This window comes from Ascidiella aspersa, chromosome 7 (assembly GCF_963924565.1).
Source record: "Ascidiella aspersa chromosome 7, kaAscAspe10.2, whole genome shotgun sequence".
Lineage (NCBI taxonomy): Eukaryota > Metazoa > Chordata > Ascidiacea > Phlebobranchia > Ascidiidae > Ascidiella > Ascidiella aspersa.
Window position 1 is genome coordinate 6,177,587 of NC_139453.1, and position 23,257 is coordinate 6,200,843.

At 37.9% G+C, this 23,257-nt stretch overlaps 1 protein-coding gene across 1 annotated transcript; it reads right to left on the reverse strand.

Annotated features, from left to right (window-relative positions):
• On the reverse strand, nt 1–12,558 carry LOC146137438 (eukaryotic translation initiation factor 5A-1-like). The gene is made up of 4 exons (XM_083394338.1): nt 12,415–12,558; nt 5,315–5,419; nt 469–600; nt 1–69 (listed from the first exon to the last, which is right to left on the reverse strand). Exons 1-4 carry the CDS (start codon nt 12,556–12,558, stop codon nt 1–3), a joined length of 450 nt encoding a protein of 149 aa, XP_083250464.1.
• Between the last annotated feature and the right edge of the window lie 10,699 nt (nt 12,559–23,257).

The window sequence follows — 23,257 nt, forward strand, 5'->3', positions numbered from 1 at the left end:
CTACTTTCTTGATTGCTTAGTTTTTATTTCAATAATTAGTTCTCTGCCCATGGCTTTGAGCACAGTGACCTGAATAAAATGAACAATAAATAAATTATGGTACTCTGTGGCTTAAACTGTCACAGAAAAATGAATCTTTAATAAATTTTTCAGAACGTTTCTAATAACTATAAATCTATGATTTGGTTCCAAGGATTGAGCAATAGTTGAAATTTTGTTAATTCAGCCCACTTGTTTACTTGTGGACAAAGGATTTTCAATTTAAAAACCTTAGCTAAGCATGTAACTCACATAAATATGTCTATCCGGTTTCTTTAGTAGATTGCCAATGTATATATATAGTACACCATAACTTCGGCAGTCACATATATTAATGACAGAAAAATAATAACAGACATTCATTGTGTTTTTTAGGCATACTATTTGACAACCAACTAGGCTCTTAGTGCTTAACATGACAACACTTACATGGCATTCTTCATCTCTATCAATGTGCTGTTGTATTTGGCTTATGAGTTCTGTTTGACCACATTTCAAGTCAGTGCGAACTGAACCATCGTCCAACATGAGTTCACAAAATCTATCCTCAATGTCAACAACCTGTAATGCATTTACAACTTAAATGAACAGTTTTAAGTGGTTGTTATGGTTGTTTAAAGTTAAAATTTTTGGATCGTTAGAATTGAAGCAATTTTTTTTTTTAATTTTGTCGTTTATATTGGGTAATTGGAATCGCTATCATTTAAGCGTTTTATCACGGACGGTTGTGTGAGTAAATTTATGAAGTTTATTGTGCTGCTTTACTCATTTGGGAAAAAAAGTTAAGGCAACAACCCCATATTTTTTTGTGTAGTTATGCATCACAATTTTTTAACACAGGACTTCAAATCACAGCAAAATGAGGGGGTAATTTTTCCGTATAACAATGATGAAATCATAAAGTATAAATAGTGAACTTTTAAATGCAAAGCGAACACATGTGTCGTTAACACTCCCTTTAAAGTGCCAGTTGCGAAACAGTTAGTGTGCAATCGTTAACTTCAGCCCATACAATCTTGATGACTTGTAGACCAATGCACGGTGCTGCTCAAAGTGATGTTGAACACATTATTGCAAGAAGATTTACAGCCCATACCATAATTACAATTGTAAACAGCTAAAAATGGATTTGAAAATCTAAGGTTTCTGCGATCAGTCACCTGATACCGTGTCAAACAAAGGGATGTTCAAAGTAGAATATCGGAAGCTTCGATACAAATCCAAAGTAGCTTAAATTTTAAAAAGCACTTTTCAGAAGGCCGTGTGTGACGTATTTGAACTGACATGCAATTGGACTTTGGACTCAAGTAGTCTTAAAATTACTGACTTTGCATAGTAGCGTTTCGCTTTGCATTGGTGCTGCATAAATTTTAAGTGCGCTTTTTAGAAGGCTCGGCATGAATGCTTGATTGACACTTAATTATTAGACGAAAAATATTGGTAATTGGTCGCCCGAAAAAATGCTGACTCTGCACTACCAGGCTACATTTAAAGCAAGCCCTGTAAATTGGTCGCCAAAGCGGCAGGCCAACTTACCCTACTCGTTTGTACAATTAGGCGAAACAATCGGCAGTAAAACATTAAATTATATCGGTTCCAATTACCCGAAATAATCGGCAGAATTGGATTCGAATCCAAAGGATTCAATATTCTACTTTGAACATCCCTATTGGGAACATTTTACTACACCGGACCAAAAAAATTATGTTGCATGCAAAAAATGATGTTCAGCTTGCGTATTGCAATAGCACTGGCAGTTTATTAAAGAACTTAAAAAAAAAATACACTGTAAGATTCATCTAACACAGAGTTCTCAACCAGTGGGCCAAAAATACTTTGATTTATTGTTAATCTCACTAATGCACAACTCAATAAATATATATTTTTTTAAAATATGTTCTTCTGTTTGTTGTTCTAAATGTATTTTATAGTTTTTTATTTCATAAAAATGTATTTTTGTGCAACGAAAAAGAGCCATGAAAGAAAAAAAGGTTGATAACCACTGCTCTAGCATAATAAAGTAAATTATGTTTTTTGCATTTTTGTTACAGTGTAAGAAAATCATTGTTCTGACTTCACAGGCCAGAAGAATCAATTCAAACAACAAGCAGACAAACCAGATTGGCCACATATGTTTGCCCTAAAGTTACCCCTAATCAAAGCAATAAAACTACCAAACTAATAACAAATGTGATGGTTGGAGATTTAAGAACAATAAACCTTGTAGCAGGGTAGCATTTTTAGATTTTGATAAAAGAGATAGCTCCCGGTTATGAGTTGCCAGTAGAGCTACCTTTAACAGAAGGATAACTGACATGCTTTTTTCTTTCTTTTTCTTTTTCAATAATTTTTGATTATTTCAAATCAAATGTGGTCGTTTAAATTGTTGTATTGTCATACAGATGCCAAATATTCATAAATAGGTAAAATTCCTCAACATAATACATAAGGAATTTGTATTCTGGATTTGATATTCTACATTCGAAACATACTATTCTAGAACACCTTGGGATTCTACATTGAAAACCCATTTAGGTTTCCATGGGGCATTTAAGCAGATTGCTCTGTGACCTGTGTTAAATTTGTAGTGCTTTTTGCTTGTTTGATCCGAACTGTTGGAAAAACAATAAAAGCTGTTAACCTTAGTGTTTTATTTGATTGAACACTGCTCATTGTGGCGCGCTTTGCCGAGAGCATAAACATGCCTCGTTTAAACGGCTCTCGTTTGTCCTTTAGTCAGCATCAACCTTCAATGGTAGCAGAGGATGGTTACAGAAAACCAGTAGTAAATACACAAGATGACAACAAGTACAAAGAGATTCCCACTAAAGTTTAAAGACGACTTGCCTTATTCTGCATGGAAAAACAAGGTAGAAATGTGGCTTGTCACGGGCGTCATCAAGAAAGAACAAGCAATTATTGTCCTACTAGAGGGCCTTGAGAGCAACTCTAAAGCGGAAAAGGCTGTTTAGCAATTAAGGTAGAACTAACGCAGAGAATGAAATGGCAACATTAACTGATATGACGATGTTGACTACATTCTACAGTTTGAACATTTATCGCATAAGATGACGTTTCAAGAGATGGAATTGCCAGATACAATACTTTCTTTTAAATTGTTGGATGGCGCAAATTTAACTTTTAAGGAATGACAATTGGCATTGACATTTGCAAGTGACCTTATGTTCCAATCGATAAAGTCTGGTCTAAAATGCATATATTTACTGAAACCGCAAAGGTTTGCGTATTGATGTCCAAGAAGAATCTTGCATAGCTATTAATTCAAAACAACGACAAGGTTTCGAATAAAGAATGTTCAATCCTATTGATAAGTTTGGGAAAATATCTAGATGCGTCCTATGCGATCCTAAAATGCATTGGGCGGCGACATGTCCTCACAAAGTTATAATACATCTACTTCTTTTAATGATGTTTCAGACGATGAAGTCAACATTGTGCTATTTTTTCAACCAACAGTTGCGTAGCTGAAACCTTTATTTCGGCAGTTATAGACACTGCTTGCTCGAAAACCATCTGTGGTGAACAATGGCTGCGAAATTATTAACTTAATTTACATTTCAAGTTGAAGCATGACGTTAAAATCACTCCTTTGCATACAGTTTTTAAGTTTGGCGATGAAAGGAAAGTCATTTTAAAATTTCAAGCCCTGATTCCTACTTGTGTTGGTGGAAAATTGTGCAGCATTATCGTTTCTGTCGTCAAGAACGACTTGCCTCTTTACTTAGCAGGTCGTCACTCCAGAAAGCAGGTGCTGTACTTCATCTTGCTTGTGGTCAAGCAACTATGTTCAACAAAGACGTCGTGACTGTTTTTGTCATCTAGTGGTCACTACTGTTATCCCGAGGAAATCACAAACCTGGTGAGAACCACTTCCATGATCGGAAGAATTGGAGAAGACCTGGAAATGTGGCCAGATCGTCGTGCCCAGTAAGATTGGCTCTCGAGTTAGCAAACCTAGTAAAGCGCACACTAAACGAGTTGTACATGTGAGCAGTGAAATCACAGATGCAGCGCAGTTAGAAGATCGTGGTGAATGTCCACATATCGCCAATAATGGACGGCCTCAATAGTATTTCAATGCTTGTAAAGGATGCAAGAAGTTGAAAGGAAGCATCGAGTATATATCCAATGGTTGGATGCTTCGCCCAGTGGTAAGTACGGTGGTTGTCATACAACAGAGGAGTTCGTCAACACATAGTCGGGTTCTTATCTCTCGTCTGGTGAATTTAAGGTTGATCGGTTGCTCTGATTGTATGAGTATACGAGGGAGCCAAGGTACATTGCTGTACATATGGTCCTATTGTGTGTATCACTTTAATGCAGTGAATTAGTTGGTGTTGAGATGGACTGTAATGTTTTTATTCTTGCGTTTGCCATGCATTGTCTAGTGTTTGTAAACCTTTCTAATCGTTGTGATTCACTTTTTTAAAGAAAAAAAAATTATGAGTTTGTTAACCTTGGTGTTTTATTTTATTAAACACTGCTCCTAGTGGCGCGCTTTTCCTAGCCCTAGAGCATAAACATGCCTCATTTAAACCTCGATTCTCATTTGTTCTTCATTTGAGTGGTGCCTTTGTTAGTGTTAACATGTACTTTTGTTGCGGTGTAAGTTATGTTTTATATTTATGCTGTGGTAATTAGTGTTGGTAACTTTATGTATGATTCTATTTGAATAAGGAACTAAGGTTTTGTAACTATCATTGTGTTTATTGTCTGTTAACTCATAAAAACTTCAGTCGACATCAACTTTCAAAAGCCTTCCATTGGCCTGATTTCCCGATAAAAAATTAACATATTAACATTGGAATTAGCATAAGTGAGCGGGCGAGTGATCTCCAAGCATAAGATCTCCAACCCTCTTAACACAGAAAATTTAAATAACTGCCACCCAGTGACTCAACGCAGAGATTTCTACCAGAGCCCAGGGGGGTAAATTATCAAAAAGAGAATGGTATGTTTAAAACTGAATGCAACTGAACTGGCTTGAGATGTTGCACTCCTTGGCTCGACAATTCAATTGCTATTCACTATGTTAGTTTGTTTAACAATGCACCCTGAGAATACAGGAACTATGTTAACACACCAAAATAGAGGCCTGGTTAAATCATTGAACTTACCACACCAAAATAAAAGGCCAGGTTAAATCATTGGTGAAAAAACTATATCTCTCTATATATATATATATATATTAGACAAATCAGTGTGGCAGAAATATTGCCATAATTTTTTTGCTGGACTCTGCTATATATCTCACCTGATAGTCAGTTCTGGACACAATCAGACATTTAACATTTTCAGTAGAGGGATAAAGATCCTGGTATGTTTTCCCATCAAAAATGTCCAGGCCAACCAAATGAACCTGAAGGTTGAAAGCATTAAAAATAACTTTTTTCACATACCTACTGGCAAAATGTCTGCAATGCTAAATACTTTTGAACCGGCCAAGATATGTTGGTATCAAGGCCGTATCCAGAAAATCCAAAAAGAAAGGGGCCCAAATTTTTAACTTAGGTTATTTCGTGCTTTCCGTCTGACATTAATGATAATGACATCATAAAATAGTGACTAATCATGACATAAATAACAACAAAACTTATCAGAAACAGCCAATTAACATCCAGCTAAAGCAACCTTTTAACTCAAAGCGAACACATGCATCATCGACAATCCTGCTAGGCGCCAGCTGCGAAACTGCGTGTGCAATCATTAACTTCAAGCGAAAAATGAAAAACAAGATAAGAGAAAAACAGGTGATTGATTTTGGTAGAACCATGTACGGGACTACGCTAAATGCAAGCACGTCTTTCAAATCCTGCTATACTAAACGATACTTGTATGGGACTACGCTAAATGCAAGCGCGTCTTTCAAATCCTGCTATACTAAACGATACTTGTACGGGACTACGCTAAATGCAAGCACGTCTTTCAAATCCTGCTATACTAAACGATACTTGTACGGGACTACGCTAAATGCAAGCACGTCTTTCAAATCCAGCTATACTAAACGATACTTGTACGGGACTACGCTAAATGCAAGCACGTCTTTCAAATCCAGCTATACTAAACGATACTTGTACGGGACTACGCTAAATGCAAGCGCGTCTTTCAAATCCTGCTATACTAAACGATACTTGTACGGGACTACGCTAAATGCAAGCGCGTCTTTCAAATCCTGCTATACTAAATGATACTTGTACGGGACTACGCTAAATGCAAGCGCGTCTTTCAAATCCTGCTATACTAAATGATACTTGTACGGGACTACGCTAAATGCAAGCGCGTCTTTCAAATCCTGCTATACTAAACGATACTTGTACGGGACTACGCTAAATGCAAGCGTGTCTTTCAAATCCTGCTATACTAAATGATACTTGTACGGGACTACGCTAAATGCAAGCACGTCTTTCAAATCCAGCTATACTAAACGATACTTGTACGGGACTACGCTAAATGCAAGCACGTCTTTCAAATCCTGCTATACTAAACGATACTTGTACGGGACTACGCTAAATGCAAGCACGTCTTTCAAATCCTGCTATACTAAACGATACTTGTATGGGACTACGCTAAATGCAAGCGCGTCTTTCAAATCCTGCTATACTAAACGATACTTGTACGGGACTACGCTAAATGCAAGCACGTCTTTCAAATCCTTCTATACTAAACGATACTTGTACGGGACTACGCTAAATGCAAGCGTGTCTTTCAAATCCTGCTATACTAAACGATGCTTGTACGGGACTACGCTAAATGCAAGCGCGTCTTTCAAATCCTGCTATACTAAATGATGATTGTTTTCCCAGGTGTTATATGATTAAAAACACAAACTTGCTGATTAAATAACGAAAGGCGAGACGGAAAAAATATATTGCGTTTATGGTTGACCAAACAAGAGACAAAAAACAGCGTTTTGAATTTGATTTAAAATCGTTTTTTTAATTGTTTACCAGCAAACAATTAAATAGTCAAATTGCTACACTGGCAAATTGTTGTGAGGTTTATTGTTAAACTTAAAACAGGGGTTCCCAACCTTTTTATGATCTCGTACCACTGGGACGCTCTGTACTGCAAAACGTACCACTACTTGAAGAACTAATTTGATCAAATCATATTTTTTATTTATTTTTAGTATTATTCAATGATATTTATAGATTAAGCTATAAAACAGTAGATGATAGCTTTCAACAGCAACCATTTCACATAATTCACGGCCACTGTTCCAGAGCGTCAAACAGATTTTAAAATCAACTGTGCTCCTTGTTGAAAATTGACATGACCTGTATTTTAAGGATTGTTATGGTACGAAACAACAGGGATAGCCACGTAACAATGAACAGATTTTTTTGTGAAAAAAACAGATGAACAAAATATAAAAGTTGTGAATCCAAAATTAAAAAAAACAAAAAACAGAAGCTACTCGTGTACCACCTGAAAAACCCTGTACCACAGGTTGGGAACCCCTGACTTAAACGTTTAAATGTTTGACCCAGCCGTTGACACCTTTGGAAAAGTTTATTGGACTTGTGATGTACCCAGCGATAAACTTTATTTATTTGAATTTATTGAATTGTTTGTATTAGAAGATCATAAGCAATTGTGGCAGTTTTTGTTAACAATTAGTTTGAATGCAAATGTCTTATAATAATATTTATAAGTCAGTGTTTTTTTAAGATATTTCGAGGGACTGAAACGTTATACTAAACACTACGGTATTTTAAAATATCGCCATCTTGTGTTACTACAGGTAAGAATTAGCAATTAGTCTTCGAAAGAATGTTGTTGCGGTCTCTTAAAGTTCATAATGGCCTATCAAGCCAAACCCTAAAAAATAACTGTCTGTAAAGATTTTATATATGGCAATTTATGTTTAGATACGAAGCTGCTTTTTGATCAAGGCTTATGGCTCAAGTATCACGTACCATTAGTACACCGAAAGCCAAGGTAGACTCACCAAATATGTCTATCATTGATGCAAGCAGGGTAGGCTAGAAAAACAAGTGGTCTGCAGTGAGATTCAAACCCACAACCTCCGGTCATAGCGCTAGCTACCAACTGAGCTACACAGGCTCAGAGATATGCAAGTCGAGAAACAACCATACGCCAATGCTTTCTACATTAATCGACAGATTCATGGAGTCTGCGTGGATTTTGATGTACCAATGTGAAAGGAGCTCACAACTTCGGGCAAACCAAAACTAAGAATCTACCACAAGATTTGTAACTTCACCAAAGAGTAAACAGGATGCAGTTAGAGTAGCTTACTGAAATCAGTCAGCATGATTAGGATTGTAGTGCAAGCAGGAGGCAGGCTAGAAAAACCACTAGGTAAACCAGACCATTGCTGGAACAACTGAGCTATGGAGCCTCAGAAAGGTAGCACACAGTGTTCCCTTTTGGTTTTTACCCTGTGCGCAGGTGCCCAAAAGCCGAAAATAAGTGTGCAAAGTGCCCAAAATTTCAAGAAAAAATTGCCCAAATTCGATACGCGGAAGACCTAGTTTTTGGTCTTCACTTATTTTAGTCTGTTAAGATCAGCACTTTTTCACTAATAATTAATTAGTTTCTCCCAGACATAAAATTAGTCACTTTATTTGCAGTATTGCGCTCGCTTGAGACATGATTTTGCTTGGTCGTTTGTGTGGCAGACTTAGTCAAGCGTAGCGTCATGTAACCGTCCAATGGTCAAGGTAATTATCGCGTGTAGTGCAGCGGTTTTAGCAGAAAACATTTTTACCTTTTAAACAGGTTAGGCATTCTACTTAAAGCTGATAACTTTAATTAAAATAAGGTTTCGCCCTCGCGTTTTTCCTGTTTATATTGACACAAATTCAAGCTACTTCTTTAGTTGACAACACGCAACATTGTTTTTTTGAGTATATTATAATTTTGCGTTGTACACTGTTTTACCAAAACAATGAGCCTAAAAGTTTTATCTTCGGACAGTCCTAACCTTTTAAGCGTTAAAAACCAGCATGAAAGGTTTTTTTTTTTTTTTTTTTTTTGCAAATAAAAGCATATCCCAGATTATTGCAATAAATTTGTTTAAAAAAGTTTAAAGCTATTACCACGCGAGTTTTTTTATATAAAGCAAGTATATTCCTATAACACAAAACAAACAGTGCTAAACAAAGGTACCTTGATATAAAATATATCTCCAAATTAGGACAAAAAAAAGTTGTAAATCAAAAGATTCGCGTGTATCGCAAAATAATCCAGTTACCATGGCCTGGTGTCTAACCTTTATGCACAACTTGAATCCTTGTCAACTGTACTACTGCCTTCTTCCGACAAAATAAGCCAAAATTCATTGTAAAAGATGCAAGTCAGAAATTAGTGCAGTTCTAATCAAATAGGTCTACAACAATTCGGGCATGAAATAGATGTAAAAGTCTGACTTTTAGATTTTGAAGTCTTAGACAATGCACTAATTTGACTTAACAAATCTGCTTAAGACGTAATAAGAATATCAAAGCCCATACAGAAGTAGGTATCATTTTGGACGTTTCGAATAACTCTTTATTCGCGATCTATGAATAAAGAGTTATTCGAAACATTCAAAATGATACCTACTTCTGTATGGGCTTTGATATTCTTATTACGTCTTACTACAATCTCCAACCATTATGCTCCAAAATGCTTAAGAAGATTAAACTTAGCATTACTTGCCCAACCAAACCCTTTAAGTTAGGGTGCTGGTTGGCGTTTGGGTTCGAGTGGGTTAACTATAGGGATGTTCAAAGTAGAATATCGAATCCAATTCTGCCGTTTTTTTTCATGTAATTGGCACCGATATAATTTAATGTTTTACCGCGATTGTTAGGCCTAATTATACAAACGCGTGTGGTAAGTCGACCAGTTTATAGTGCTCACTTTAAATGTAACCTGGTAGTGCAGGGTTAGCGTTTTTTCGGGCGACCAATTACTTCGCGTCTCGTGATAACGTTCGTCTAATAATTAGGTGTCAATCAAGCATTATTGGGCGCCTAACGTGTAATGTCGGGTGCGGAGTTCGCAATTGCCCCAAATGCGTTAAGTTGCAAAAGTAGCATTACGTTGTAAAATGTTCTGGCCATTCACAAAATACGCTATAGGGTTTCAGGTCAACTTTAGGCCAATATTCAGCGAGGTTATGCAGCTATGCGCAGTATAATTGTAAGAATTCGTTATGTCAATAGTAACTATGTATTCTTTGCAGTACATTATTTTGACTGCATAACAATAACAGATCATGTCAGCCAAAAGAGAAGCACTAAGACCAAACAATGCCAAAAAAACAGTATTCAGTTGCCTAAGACTTCTGCGTGCAGTGTTTCATTGTACCCACCATTGGCAAAAATATAAGTCTTCAACCCGGACAGTTAACATATTACAGTTTACAGAACTCCTTCAAATGACAGTTGTTAAGAATGTTAAACATATGGGAGATTTTTTTTATAATGTACACATGTTAGCGAATTGTTTGGCCGATTTATTGCTGTGATTGTGGGCCCTGTGGGGTAGATTAAGATAATTCCTTCCTTAAACAAAATCAAAATTAAATAATTTAACAAAAATATACTAGGATTCGCTATTCTGGATTCGTTATTCTATATTCCAAACCTATTATTCTAGAATACCTTGGGATTCTACTTTGAACATCCCTAGTTAACTATAATTAACTCTATTTCACATGTTTGTATGTTTTGTGAATTTTTCTGCCGGAAAGTTAATCTCAAGTTCCAATTAGTGCATTGCCGCGATCTCAAGGTCTAGAAGTCTCAATGGTTGTATACCTTTGGGCTTAGAACTGCATAAATTTCTAAAATTTCTAAAGTATCGGGTGAAACTACACATGCATGTCATTTCAAATTCAAAGTAAAGCATAAGACATTGAATATAGGCAGAAATCACACAAGGCGTAACATGTAACCATAAAAATTACTGCACACAAAATAAAATATTTATAGTCCTTGCAACGCCCTGAGAGTTTGACGGCGCTCTATTTAGGGGGGAGCACCTCCCCTAGTTAAGAAACACTTTTTTCGCGCAGATATCTCAAACTAATTTAGGCACTTTTTGTTTTGTACGTAGCTTGGATAAAACTACTTTAGGCACTTTTTGTTTAGTACGTAGGTTGGGTAAAACTAATTTGGCCACTTTTTTGTCTGTACATGTAGCTCGGATAAAACTAATTTAGGCACTTTATTGGTCATACGTAGGTCGGATAAAACAAACTTGGCACTTTTGTTTTGTATGTAGCTTGGATAAAACTAATTGGGCACTTTTATTGGTCATACATAGGTCGAATAAAACTAATTTAGGCACTTTTTGTTTTGCACGTAGCTTGGATAAAACTATTTTGGGCACTTTTTTTTTAGTACGTAGCTTGGGTAAAACTAATTTGGCCACTTTTTTGTCTGTACATGTAGCTCGGATAAAACTAATTTAGGCACTTTATTGGTCATACGTAGGTCGGATAAAACAAACTTGGCACTTTTGTTTTGTACGTAGCTTGGATAAAACTAATTTGGGCACTTTTTTGGTCGTACGTAGCTCGGATAAAACAAACTTGGCACTTTTGTTTTGTACGTAGGTCGAATAAAACTAAATCGGGCACTTTTTGTTCAGGACGTAGTTCGAATAAAACTAATTTGGGCACTTTTTTGTCCATATGTAGCTCAAATAAAACTAATTTGGGCACTTTTTTGGTTGTACGTAGCTCTGATAAAACTAATTTGGGCACTTCCTTGTTCGTACGTAGCTCAAATAAAACTAATTTGGGCACATTTTTGGCCGTACATCTCGAATAAAACAAATTTGGACACTTTTGTTTTGAATGTAGCCTAAATAAAACTAATTTGGGCACTTTTTTGCTCATATGTAGCTTAAATAAAACTAATTTGAGCATTTTTTGGAATTTAAAAGTAAAAATGGAGTACCCAAGGTATTATATGTAATAATATTTGCAAAATAGTGATAATCTGGGCTTTAGTAGACGACTGAAGGTTGAATTTTAGTAATAAAAAACAACTTTTAATTTTTGGGGGCTTTCGCTCTTCCGTGAAAAAAAAGTGCGTGAAAAAAAGTGTGCAAGTGCCCAAAATTTTTACGCAAATGCGCAAAAAATATGCGCTTAGCGGGAACACTGGTAGCACATATATGCTATGTATGTACGTTTCAGTATCATACTTAAGTTTTCACATTACTGCCCCAATTGACTTTAAAGCAACAATCATACGTTAATTTTTTAGAGCCACAACTTTCACAGGGCAAACTCACATGAGATGGAAAAATAGGTCCAATTAAAAATAACAAACAAGTGACCAACACAAATTAAATTAGTAAGAACTTACAAGCTTTAAATAATAAATTTACCATTGCATCTTTGGATGTTGAGATTTCCACAATTTCACAAGGCTTATCTTTAATAAGTATATACTCCCCTTTTCTCAGAGAAGAACATTGCTTTTGATAGGAGTCAGGGGCACCGGAATGAACAGTGGAAATATCATCTGACATCGTTTTAGAATTTAATATACTATACAGCGTTATTTATTACAGCTTTAAACCTGGTTGGACCTGCAAAAAAGTAGTCTTTTTTAAGAATAGTCGTCGAACTTTCAAAATTTCAGTGCTTTTATTTCAAACCCGGTGCAAAACTGAATACTAATAACATCAATAATATAACCGCTGTTAGATAACAGCTTTTTGACTATTGCACATTATGACTGTATCAATTTTTTTTTTCTTATAGCGCCTTTAGGTTGAAAACATTTCCATTACTGTCGACAAAACAATTTATTAATAAATAGAAAAAAAAAAACGGATTTGCGTACATTAATTTCCACACACTATTGCATGCTTAACTTCATCATTCCCTAGCATTTGAAAATGTTCTGGATGATCACATTCGGCACCCATCTGTAAGTTTATCTGCCAACAACTACATAACAGGCCTCTCTAGTTGAGCGTGCTAGAAGACATCTCTTAAAGTGGATGGATCCAAATGACCAGGGCTGCGAAGTAGTCAGGCTCGGGACTTGGTTTGTTTTGCTGAAGTCTGACTCAGGACTAGAGTGAGACCACATAATAAACTGAGTCCGACATGCGCAGTACCAAATTTTTAAACTGATATGCCACAACTGAAAATTGTAAAGGTGGAATGGCATTTGGTGCAAATTTTCCAACCAAGTATTGTGAGTGCATGAGTTATATGTCCCTATGATTGAATTGTTGTATTATCCACCTCATTTTTGTTACATAAAGAGGCCGAACTCTGGACTTGACGAAAACGCACATTTAACCGGAGTCTTGAGATTCATTATTAATTTGTAGAAATTGTAGCGAATAGGGGTGTTTAATTAGCAGTAAGAAGGCTGCTGGCTCTGAAGACGAGAGCCGACGGCTGCCTAGTCTCTTACAATTTCTTAATCCGACTCCAAAGGAGCAGGCCGCTAGAATACCTGTCCTTATCTTCTTGAACTCTCTGGGCAAAGACACTTCACTCTGCAGATGTTGCCGGTTGAGTATATTAACAAATCTCAGAAACACAACGATAAACAGAGCGGTGATTCAATCGGCTAGTCTATAAGACGTGTATAATTCGAATGAATGTGAAACACTCAAAGAGCACAGTTCGGCGTTAGTCACGCGTCAGTGAACAACGGTCACATGTATAGATACGCCGAATTAGGCAATATAGAGTAATATTGCATATTGCGTTAAATGCTACAGCAATATATCTTTTTTTGTAATCACATCTCTGGGAATAATCTATATGCAGAACTATTACCGATAAAAAACTTTCAACTTTGTTTTATTGTGTAAAAAAAAATAACTGTTAATAAATATTAAAATTATATTTTTCAGCAAAGAATATTAACAACACACAAAAGTGTCTTTAAACCTATTATAAATAATTATGTATTTCAAAATATTGACCAAAATAAATATATATAATACATAACTGCATGTTACGGTTGTTGAAATTAAAGGTTTTTATGAAATTGAAAGAAATTTTTCAACCTCACGTTTCCGAATTTTCAACTTCGCGAATTCCCCCGTTTTTTTTTTTTCTTTTTTTTGTCTGACGTAAATGACGTCATAAAATATTGACATATATGACGTCATAAAACAGCAATTGTAATGACGTCATAAATAATAAAAAAATCATCAGAAACAGCCAATTAACGTCCAGCAAAAGCAAACTTTTAGACACAAAACACAACGTCACACTTACATCGTTGACACTCCTGCCAGGCGCCAACTGCGAAACCGCTTAGTGTACAATCGTTAACTTCAGGAGAAAAACGAAAACAAGTCCGTGAAATATATGTGATCGATTTTGGTAAATCCATTTACGGGACTACGCTAAATTAAAAGCACGGCTTTCGCCACCTGCAATACTAAACGAAGATCACTTTTTCCCGGTGTTATGTCATTAAGGCAACATCTGCAAAAACGCCACTTCAATAGTTAATCTAGTTCAATGTTTTTAACCTTTATAAGTGAGTACACACCTGGCGAGCGAAGCGAGCGCGATTTTTTTTTTGGGGAAAATGGCATTGTTTAAAATTTCTTGCAAGTTTTTATTACATTGCCGAAAATAAAAATAAAAGAAATGTTGAAAAAAATATGTCCAATATTTTTGAATACGTTTTCCGTTTGGCCGCGAGGCACTTGGCAGCCTTCCACGGCTCAACGGTAGAGAAGCGCTAATCTAGTTCAATAGACAGCATCAAAACGTAAAAACCGGACGTAAAATAAACATTCGAGCGAAGGGCGAAAATTTTTCGCACTTACGTACGTAAAATACTCTAAAAGTATTTAAAATGGACTCGTGTATAGTTTGTTAAAGAGGCAGCGGGCACTTGATCGACTGTTATTAATTGTCGAACACCCACTTGTTCATCAGCCAACCCGAACGAATAACGAAAGGCGAAAGACAAAAAAATTTCCTGCGTTTACGGTCGAACAAACAAGAAACGAAAAAGGCGTTTTGCCTTTGATTTTGGTTTCGCATTAGCAAGACGTGTGACCCAATAACACTGAAAAAAACACGCAGCTTCGGACGGTGAGGTAAACCCTGACAAAAACGAACAATAAACGTTAATGTCACTTCCGAAAAGGGGGGGGGGGGGTCCGAACCCCCAAAACACCCCTGGATACGCCACAGCCTTTGGGGTGACCCCTATAGTGGAGTGCACAGGAAAAACAAGGAAGGTCCAACAATAAAAAAATAGTGACATCAAGTTTGTTTAGTTTTCAACATTAAACTGCCTATACCAAAATCTAGTAAAACGCATTTAAAACATAACAAAATTATACGTTTAAAACAACACCAGACCTTTTGTTTGACCAAAAGTTATTTTGTTTCAGAAACATAATAATAACTTTAATGTTTTGCGTCAACGGGCTAAAACAGTTTGTGCACAATTTCTATTTATAGAAATATCAAATTAACACTTAATCCACACATAATATTATTTAGGTGTGAAAACATTCGTGATTTTTAGCCAACACAGTGTCGGCCGCCATAAATAAACTAAACTTTAAACCTTGGTACGACTAAAACCAACACACCATTGCCCTTGGAAAGTATAGTTGTTGTTTTGTTCCTACGATTAGGATCTAGAATTACAATAAATTAAATCTAGTTTTTTTTTTAAAAAAGAATCTTGACAATTTTATAAACTTGCATAAAGGGTCTTGCTTGATGCTTTAGATCTAAGATTTTCGGCGCTCTTTCACTTATGTACGTGAAAAGTTATGCAAAGAACAAAACAAAATAAAACCGCAACGCATATTGTTTGGGTTAGGGTGCGGGTTAGCATTTGGGTGAGGGTGGGTCAAGCAATATTATGTTTATTATTGGATGAAAGCAAGTACCTTCACGTGGTCGTCCCCGCAAGTATCAGAGCCTATCAGAGCTAATCTGAGAAACAGCCCTGAGAAACGAAACTTGCTACTTATGCGAAGATATGAAAACGTCAAGTGCTTCAACGTCGAACCACATCCACGAATCCCACACTGCGCCCTTTTCAGGGCGGACAATCGTCAAAGATGAGAGGATGTCGGTTCTCCAGTTGAATGTAGAGGGCCTCACCAATGCTAAGCTGGAAGTAATCACAAGACTGGCGGAAGAACATGATGCAGTCTTGATTCTACTCCAAGAAACCCACTGCGACACAGATGCTAGGCTAAAGATTCAGCAATATCGCCTTGCGGATTATACTACTAGCCGTAAACATGGAATTGCCACATTTGTTAAAAATTGCTTTAACTACACCATCAAAGCAAGATGCCCTAAAGAAAGCGACATTGAATGGCATGCTGTTGAAGTACAAGAAACCACTCACGTTAACGTCTACAAGCTGCCACCTGTAGCACTCGAGATAAATTCGCTGCCCATACTCCCTGCCCCTTGCCTGTATGTAGGTGACTTCAATTGTCACCACACGGACTGGGGGTACCAGACCAGCAATCGCGATGGAGAAACCCTTTCCAACTGGGCATCAACTAACAACCTGTCGCTCTTGTATGACCCAAAAGAACCCGACAGTTTTACCTCGGGACGCTGGAGCACTGGAAGCAATCCAGACCTTGCTTTTGCGAGAGTGACTTCTGGACAAGCCCTTCCCGAACGACACGTCATCAGTCGGTTTCCTCGGTCACAGCATAGAGTTTCAATAACATCAATGGCCGGTCATTTAAAACCCACCCCAAGCAAACCTGTAAGACGGTGGAATTTCCGAAAGGCACGTTGGTTGCTCTACAACAAGGCAACACACCACATGGCAAAAACCTTGCCAAGCCCAGACTCGCAAGACCAAAATAAGGCCTATTACGCTTTCGCAGGAATGCTGACACGCACGGCAAAACAGGCAATCCCGCGGGGATTCCGCAATAACTACGTCCCATGCTGGGACCAGGACTGCCAGGACCTGTATAGCCAGTTTAAACGCTCCAGCAATTTGGAAGAAACCAAATCAGCAGCCGATGAACTGGTAAACCACCTAGACCGAAAGTGCCAAGCTCGCTGGATCGAGACAGTAGAGTCCATCGACTTCACACACTCTAGCCGAAAGGCATGGCTCACCATTAATCGACTCACAGGCCGTGGCACGGCTGCTCCGGGCAAGTGTCCTGTCACAGCAAACGCTATAGCTTCGCGTCTAGTGAAAAATGGTCGCAATGCCAAAATCCATCGGCAATCCAAGACAACTCTGGTAAAGAAACTATCAGAGCTTTGGAGATCACCGACTGCAGACGCAAACCTCTCTAGCGAGTTTACACCCGAAGAAGTCCGCAACGCCCTTCGGAAGCTAAAGTCCGGCAAAGCACCTGGCCCCGATCGCCTCCATCCAGAATTCCTCATACACATGGGGGATTCTGCAATCCATTGGCTTGCAAAGTTCCTCTCGTCGTGCATGAACCGGCTAAAAATTCCAAGGATATGGAGAAGAGCCCTTGTGATAGTCATACCCAAGCCAAACAAGCCAACCGACGATGCGAAGAGCTACCGCCCAATATCCCTGCTAAGCATCCCTTTCAAGATCCTTGAGCGAATCATACACTCACGATTAGAACCTGTCGTTGATCCCCAATTACCATCAGAGCAAGCAGGCTTCAGACGTGGTAGGTGCACATCAGACCAAGTCACCCTCCTGACGCAGGATATTGAAGACAGTTACCAAGACAACAACAAAACAGGCGCTGTATTCTTAGACCTGACAGCTGCCTACGACACCATATGGCACCAGGGCCTAACCTACAAGCTCCTGAAAACCGTCCCTGACAAATGCATGGTACAGTTTATCATGGAACTGGTATCTAACAGGAGTTTCATTCTCCGTACCAGCGACAGCCAACAAAGTCGTTTAAGGCGGCTAAGAAATGGGGTCCCACAGGGTTCTGTGCTTGCACCGATGCTCTTCAACATATACATGTATGACCTTCCCCAAACCACTGCCCGCAAATACTCATACGCAGATGACATCGCAATACTTACGTCAAGCCGGAGTTGGGAAACTGTCGAAAGTACTCTCATCAAGGATGTCGGCACACTCTCAACATACCTTGAAAAATGGAGACTGGTGCTGAGCGAAACAAAGTCTGTCGCCTCCGCCTTCCACTTAAACAACAGGGAAGCCTCCAGGGAGATACGGATCATATGTAACGGCTCCAACCTTCCCTTTGACCCGTGCCCAACCTACCTTGGAGTCAAACTGGGCCGTTCCCTCACGTATCGAAAACACCTGGAGGGCTTGAGGAACAAGGTCTCATCCCGAGCAGCTCTAATTAGAAGACTCGCTGGCACAACATGGGGTTCCAGCAGCAATGTTTTGCGATCTACTGCACTCGCGCTTGTATACGCGCCAGCAGAATACTGTGCGGCCGCATGGTCCAGGAGTGCACACACCAAACTACTGGACGTGCCAATAAATAACTGCTTGCGGACCATCACTGGCTGCCTAACAGCGACCCCAGTAAACAACCTCCCAGTGCTAGCAGGGATTGTGCCAACTGACATAAGGCGAAAGGGAGCAACCTTTGCTCAATCGCGCAAGGCACTCTTGTGGCCTGACCATCTACTGCACAGCAAAATCTCAGGCTGTGCGCAGGCAACGAGACTGAAGTCACGACAATCCCTTGTAACCGCAGCACAGTCATTCAAGAAAGCAATCCTTGATGGCAAAACTGCGTCAGAATGGAAGGAGGAAACCTGGGAAGAAGAATGGTCAACAAACAAGACAAAGCTACACGCATCCATCTCCGCGGCTCGCTACCATGCCCCAGAGCTGTCGAGAACAGCGAATGTGAGACGCAACCGCTTATTAACAGGAGTCTGCCGTTTTGCCTCATGTTTTAATGGGGCCTTGCCCCTTCCCCACTATGTGAGTGCGGAGCCACACAACAGCAAACCACATCGTGGAAGAATGTCCAAACTTTTCCTGTCCCGGTGGTTGGGCAGCGATGTTGGCCGCAAAACCCTCTACCACGCAGTGGCTCACAAGCCACTGCCCAGATATCTAACCAACACGAAAGAAGAAGATGTTTATTATTAATAATAACTTGACCCACCCTCAACCAAACGTTAACCCGCACCCTAACCCAAACAATATGTGTTGTGGTATGCGGCATTTGAAAAAAAAATTTTTTTTATTAATTTTTACGTACAATAGTGAAAGAGCGCCAGATTTTCTGCTTCAAAAAACATTTGGCACTGGTCTATAAACTCAACACATTTATTTTAACAGTAACGAAACGAGTTGTCAATGTTGAAATCGCAAGAAAGGCATAAATATCTAAGAATATATTTAATAATAATGCTTGATCCACCCAAACGGTAATGCTTATAGCCTGGGCTGCCCGACACTGACAGTAATCGGTATCACAACTTGTTGTTACCAAGCATCGAGCCATCGACGTTCACCAAACATGAGAAGGCACATTTTCACATTGCGTTTGAAAAAGAGAATTTTTTATTCAGCTACCATTTTTAACAATGGATAGGCAGGAAATAACATAAACTATATTACTCGATTTCAAGGTTATAAAAAAAAAAAAAAATTCTCAAAAAAAAAACACTAGACCACTAGATTATTTCAAAAACCACTAGATCTAGTCAGTGGTTCTCAACCTTTTTTTCACCGCGTATCCCCTCAAGGTTTTATGATCTTGTTGCGTACCAACAACTTATCGAAAACTAAGCTTTACTCAAAATGTATATGAGATTTATTAACATGGGCGGATTAGCTAATTTGTTAGCCAGGAATTTTGAAACAAATGCGGCCCACGACTCGCGAAATTGTGTAAGTTAGTGACAAAAAAGTTCACCCTGCGAGTTAATTATCTCTGATTTTTTTGGCAAATAACAGCTATATTCAAAAAACAGCTAAATTTTCATATTTTTCCAAACAACTTGGAATATTTTGCGTCATTATTAAAACGTTTCATTTCCTCCATTGCTGTATCTTAGCCATTTTGCCTTCTGAAATAATTCACTTTTATATATCACCAGCTTCAATTTCTGCTGTGAAGCGTGATACTGTATGTTCCTTTTTAACTTACAAAATACCGGTAGTCAAGAAAAAAATATTCAACTATGCCATCATTACGGTAAATGTATAGTTTATTACAATAGAAAAAAGTTGGGCTTTGGTCTAGAATCCTACCACAACGAAACATTATTTGAGTTAGGAAGCGGGTTATCGTTTGGGTCAGGTATTATTATTAAATAAAGAAATATAATAACACTTGACCCACCCACACCCAAACACTAACCGACACCCTAACTAAAATTTTGTGCGTTGATTTTATAACTGTGGTAGGTCGGTAGGATTCTAGGCGCTCTTTCACTATTGTATGTGAAAAGTTATGCAAAAAAAGAATAATAATACCACATATGTTTGGGTTAGCGTTTGGGTGAGGGTGGGTCAAGTAATATTATGTTTATTAATAATAATAACTTGACCCACCCTCAACCAAACGCTAACCCGCACCCTAACTCAAACAATATGTGTTGCGGTATGCGGCATTTGAAGAATTTTTTTTTTTTATTAATTTTTACGTACAACAGTGAAAGAGCGCCGGATTCTAGACCAGCGCCAAAAGTTGCCTAACTTTTTGTTAAAACTGTACTTGAAAACAAACTGCGTACCACAGGTTGAGAACGGGTAATACTAATTTACGGAATGATGAATGGTCGGAATGGTCGGAACGCTCACTTATTTAAGTGTTACCCCGTTAAAACAATTATTAAACCAACGCACAATATTTGGTTTAGGGTGGGGTTAGCGTTTGGGTGAAGGTGGGTCAAGTGTTATTATATTTAATAATAATGCTGTGAGCGTTCCGACCATTCCGACCATTCCGACCATTCATCATTCCGTAAATTAGTGTTACCCGTTGAGAACCACTAGATCTAGTGGAAAACTAAATAGGAGTGGGCGAGTGGCAACTCTGCATACAATACGATACAACAGTAACAACACTAACAAACACAATACAAAAATATCTCCAAGCTGTGACGCCGATTAATAGAAATCAACGAGTGTTTTTCAAATGCAAGAGAGTAGATTTTGCAAATAACAGCGTTATGCAGTGTGATAAAATATGTTACAAAATAGAAATATTTATTAATATAATACCAATTTTATATTTGCTGAAATAAATAACATATCGCGTGCAATTACAACAAACGGTAAACATTGCAAATTGTGGTGTACCTAAGTATTTCGTCGATGAAAAGTGTTCATGGTTTCAAAATAGACATAAAGGCTCCTAAATTTACTAAGTCTTCTATGTTCTTTAATAATTTTTGCAGATTATTTAGCAAGTCAACCGCGTAGCGTTTGCGGCCGCTTGCAACAGGGGCGTGGCGTTATTTTGCACAATGTGCGCACATTTTAAACTGCCTTCAAAAATGTGCGCACTTTTTTTTACAATGTGCGCACATTTTAAACTGCCTTTCAAAATGTGCGCACTTTTTTTCACATTGTGAGCACATTTTGAAATGCCTTCAAAAATGTGCGCACTTTTTTTAACAATGTGCGCACATTTTTAGGTTAGAGTTAGTGTTAGAGTAAGAGTTTTGGGAGTTAGAGTTAGTGATAGAGTTAGAGGTAGAACTAGAGTTAGAGCTAGGGTTAGAGTTAGAGTTAAATTTGGAGTTAAGGTTAGAGTTAGATAAACTCTGTACTTTAAGTCTCAAACCCAAAAATGTGCGCACATTTTGAAGGCATTTTGAAATGTGCCAACATTGTGAAAAAAAGTGCGCACATTTTTAAAGACAGTTCAAAATGTGCTCAAATTGTTGAAAAAGTGCGCACATTGTTAAAGAAGTGCGCACATTTTTGAAGGCAGTTCAAAATGTGCGCACATTGTTAAAAAACACATTTTTTGCACTTTTTGGCGTGCATATTTTTAGGCACATTGTGCAAAAAATGTACACATCCCCGTCTCGCCGCTTGCGCGGTTTAGCCAAGCAACCGTACAGCGCCGCGTAAATAAATCTAACAATTTTGCCGCGCCGTGCCGCATACCGCGTGTCGCATATTAAATCTTTCTTTTTGGTTAAATAAATGGAAATAGTAAGCAGTTTACACATAAATGTTTAATGCTCAAAAAGAAGCTGTTGTCCGTACTTTTATGTTTGAATTCTTCTTCTTGTGTTTGTAGTGGTTTTTAAGTGTTGGAATATATTGCTTATAATGCTAAAATTTTGCGGTGCAGCGCAGCTTGCGAACAACCTAATAAAGTGCGGTACGGGCAGCAAACACAAATTTTATATTCTCACCATCTCTATTTGCTAATTCTATTTGAATTTAAAATTAAGAAAGTTTTTCCGTCTTCCTGATTTTGGGCTGCAAAAATTGATAAAAGTTCTGGTTGAGCCGCAGTTATATCATACTAACACAAGGCCTCAACTTCGATGTAAAAAAGACAGCCAAAGGTATGATCCTCACCAAACCTTCCCATATTGTTTGCACGTAATCGTTGTAGAGATTGGCTTAAGGTTTTTATTGTTTTTCTAATATTTTTTTGTATAACATTTGATTTTTGATTCATTTCCGTCGCCCAATAAAGAGTAAAAGTGGAAATGCAAAAATATGTCGTGTATTGGTAACAAAGCAATTGCGAATCCAAAATAAAACGCATAAAAGGAAATATGACGGAATAAATGCTTAGGTAATTTGACACGTGTTACGGCGCAAAAGGTACGGTTTGGTCCAAAATTGACGTATACAAAAACGTTAAATTGCACCAAGAAAACGAACAGGCAAAGTATCACCAAATAATTTTCAAATATTATACCACAAATGGAAAATAAAAAATATCATTCACGATTTTCCGACATCAACAGGTGGATTGTTTAAAAATACTGTTATTTAAATCAATCATTTCATTTCTCCTACAACAGAAAAGGGGATTTTTTATAGAGAAAAAACTCTTTAAAAAAAATCCATATTTACATCTTTGGAAAACTTGAAATAATGATTTACCCCTTTTTTTCAAAAACCTAAAAATATAAATAAAAAACATCTATTATTTACTATTTTACAGGGCAAATTGGGTTCATTTCAGCAAGACTGGTAAATGCCAAACAACAGGCATCAAAGAAAATAACTACATCTAAAAGCAGCACAAAAAAGTCCTTCGTAAACTCAAACGAAAAATTGGCTCGAGAAGTCGTCTTGACAACCCACGCGTCCCG

Coding starts and splice junctions, on each gene's coding strand:
- LOC146137438 (XM_083394338.1), bottom strand. CDS start 12,558: ATGTCAGATGATATTTCCACTGTTCATTCCGGTGCCCCTGACTCCTAT. Junction 601..5,314: donor TGTCCAGAACTGACTATCAG/GTGAGATATATA, acceptor AATGCATTACAG/GTTGTTGACATTGAGGATAG. Junction 70..468: donor ATAGAGATGAAGAATGCCAT/GTAAGTGTTGTC, acceptor CATTTTATTCAG/GTCACTGTGCTCAAAGCCAT.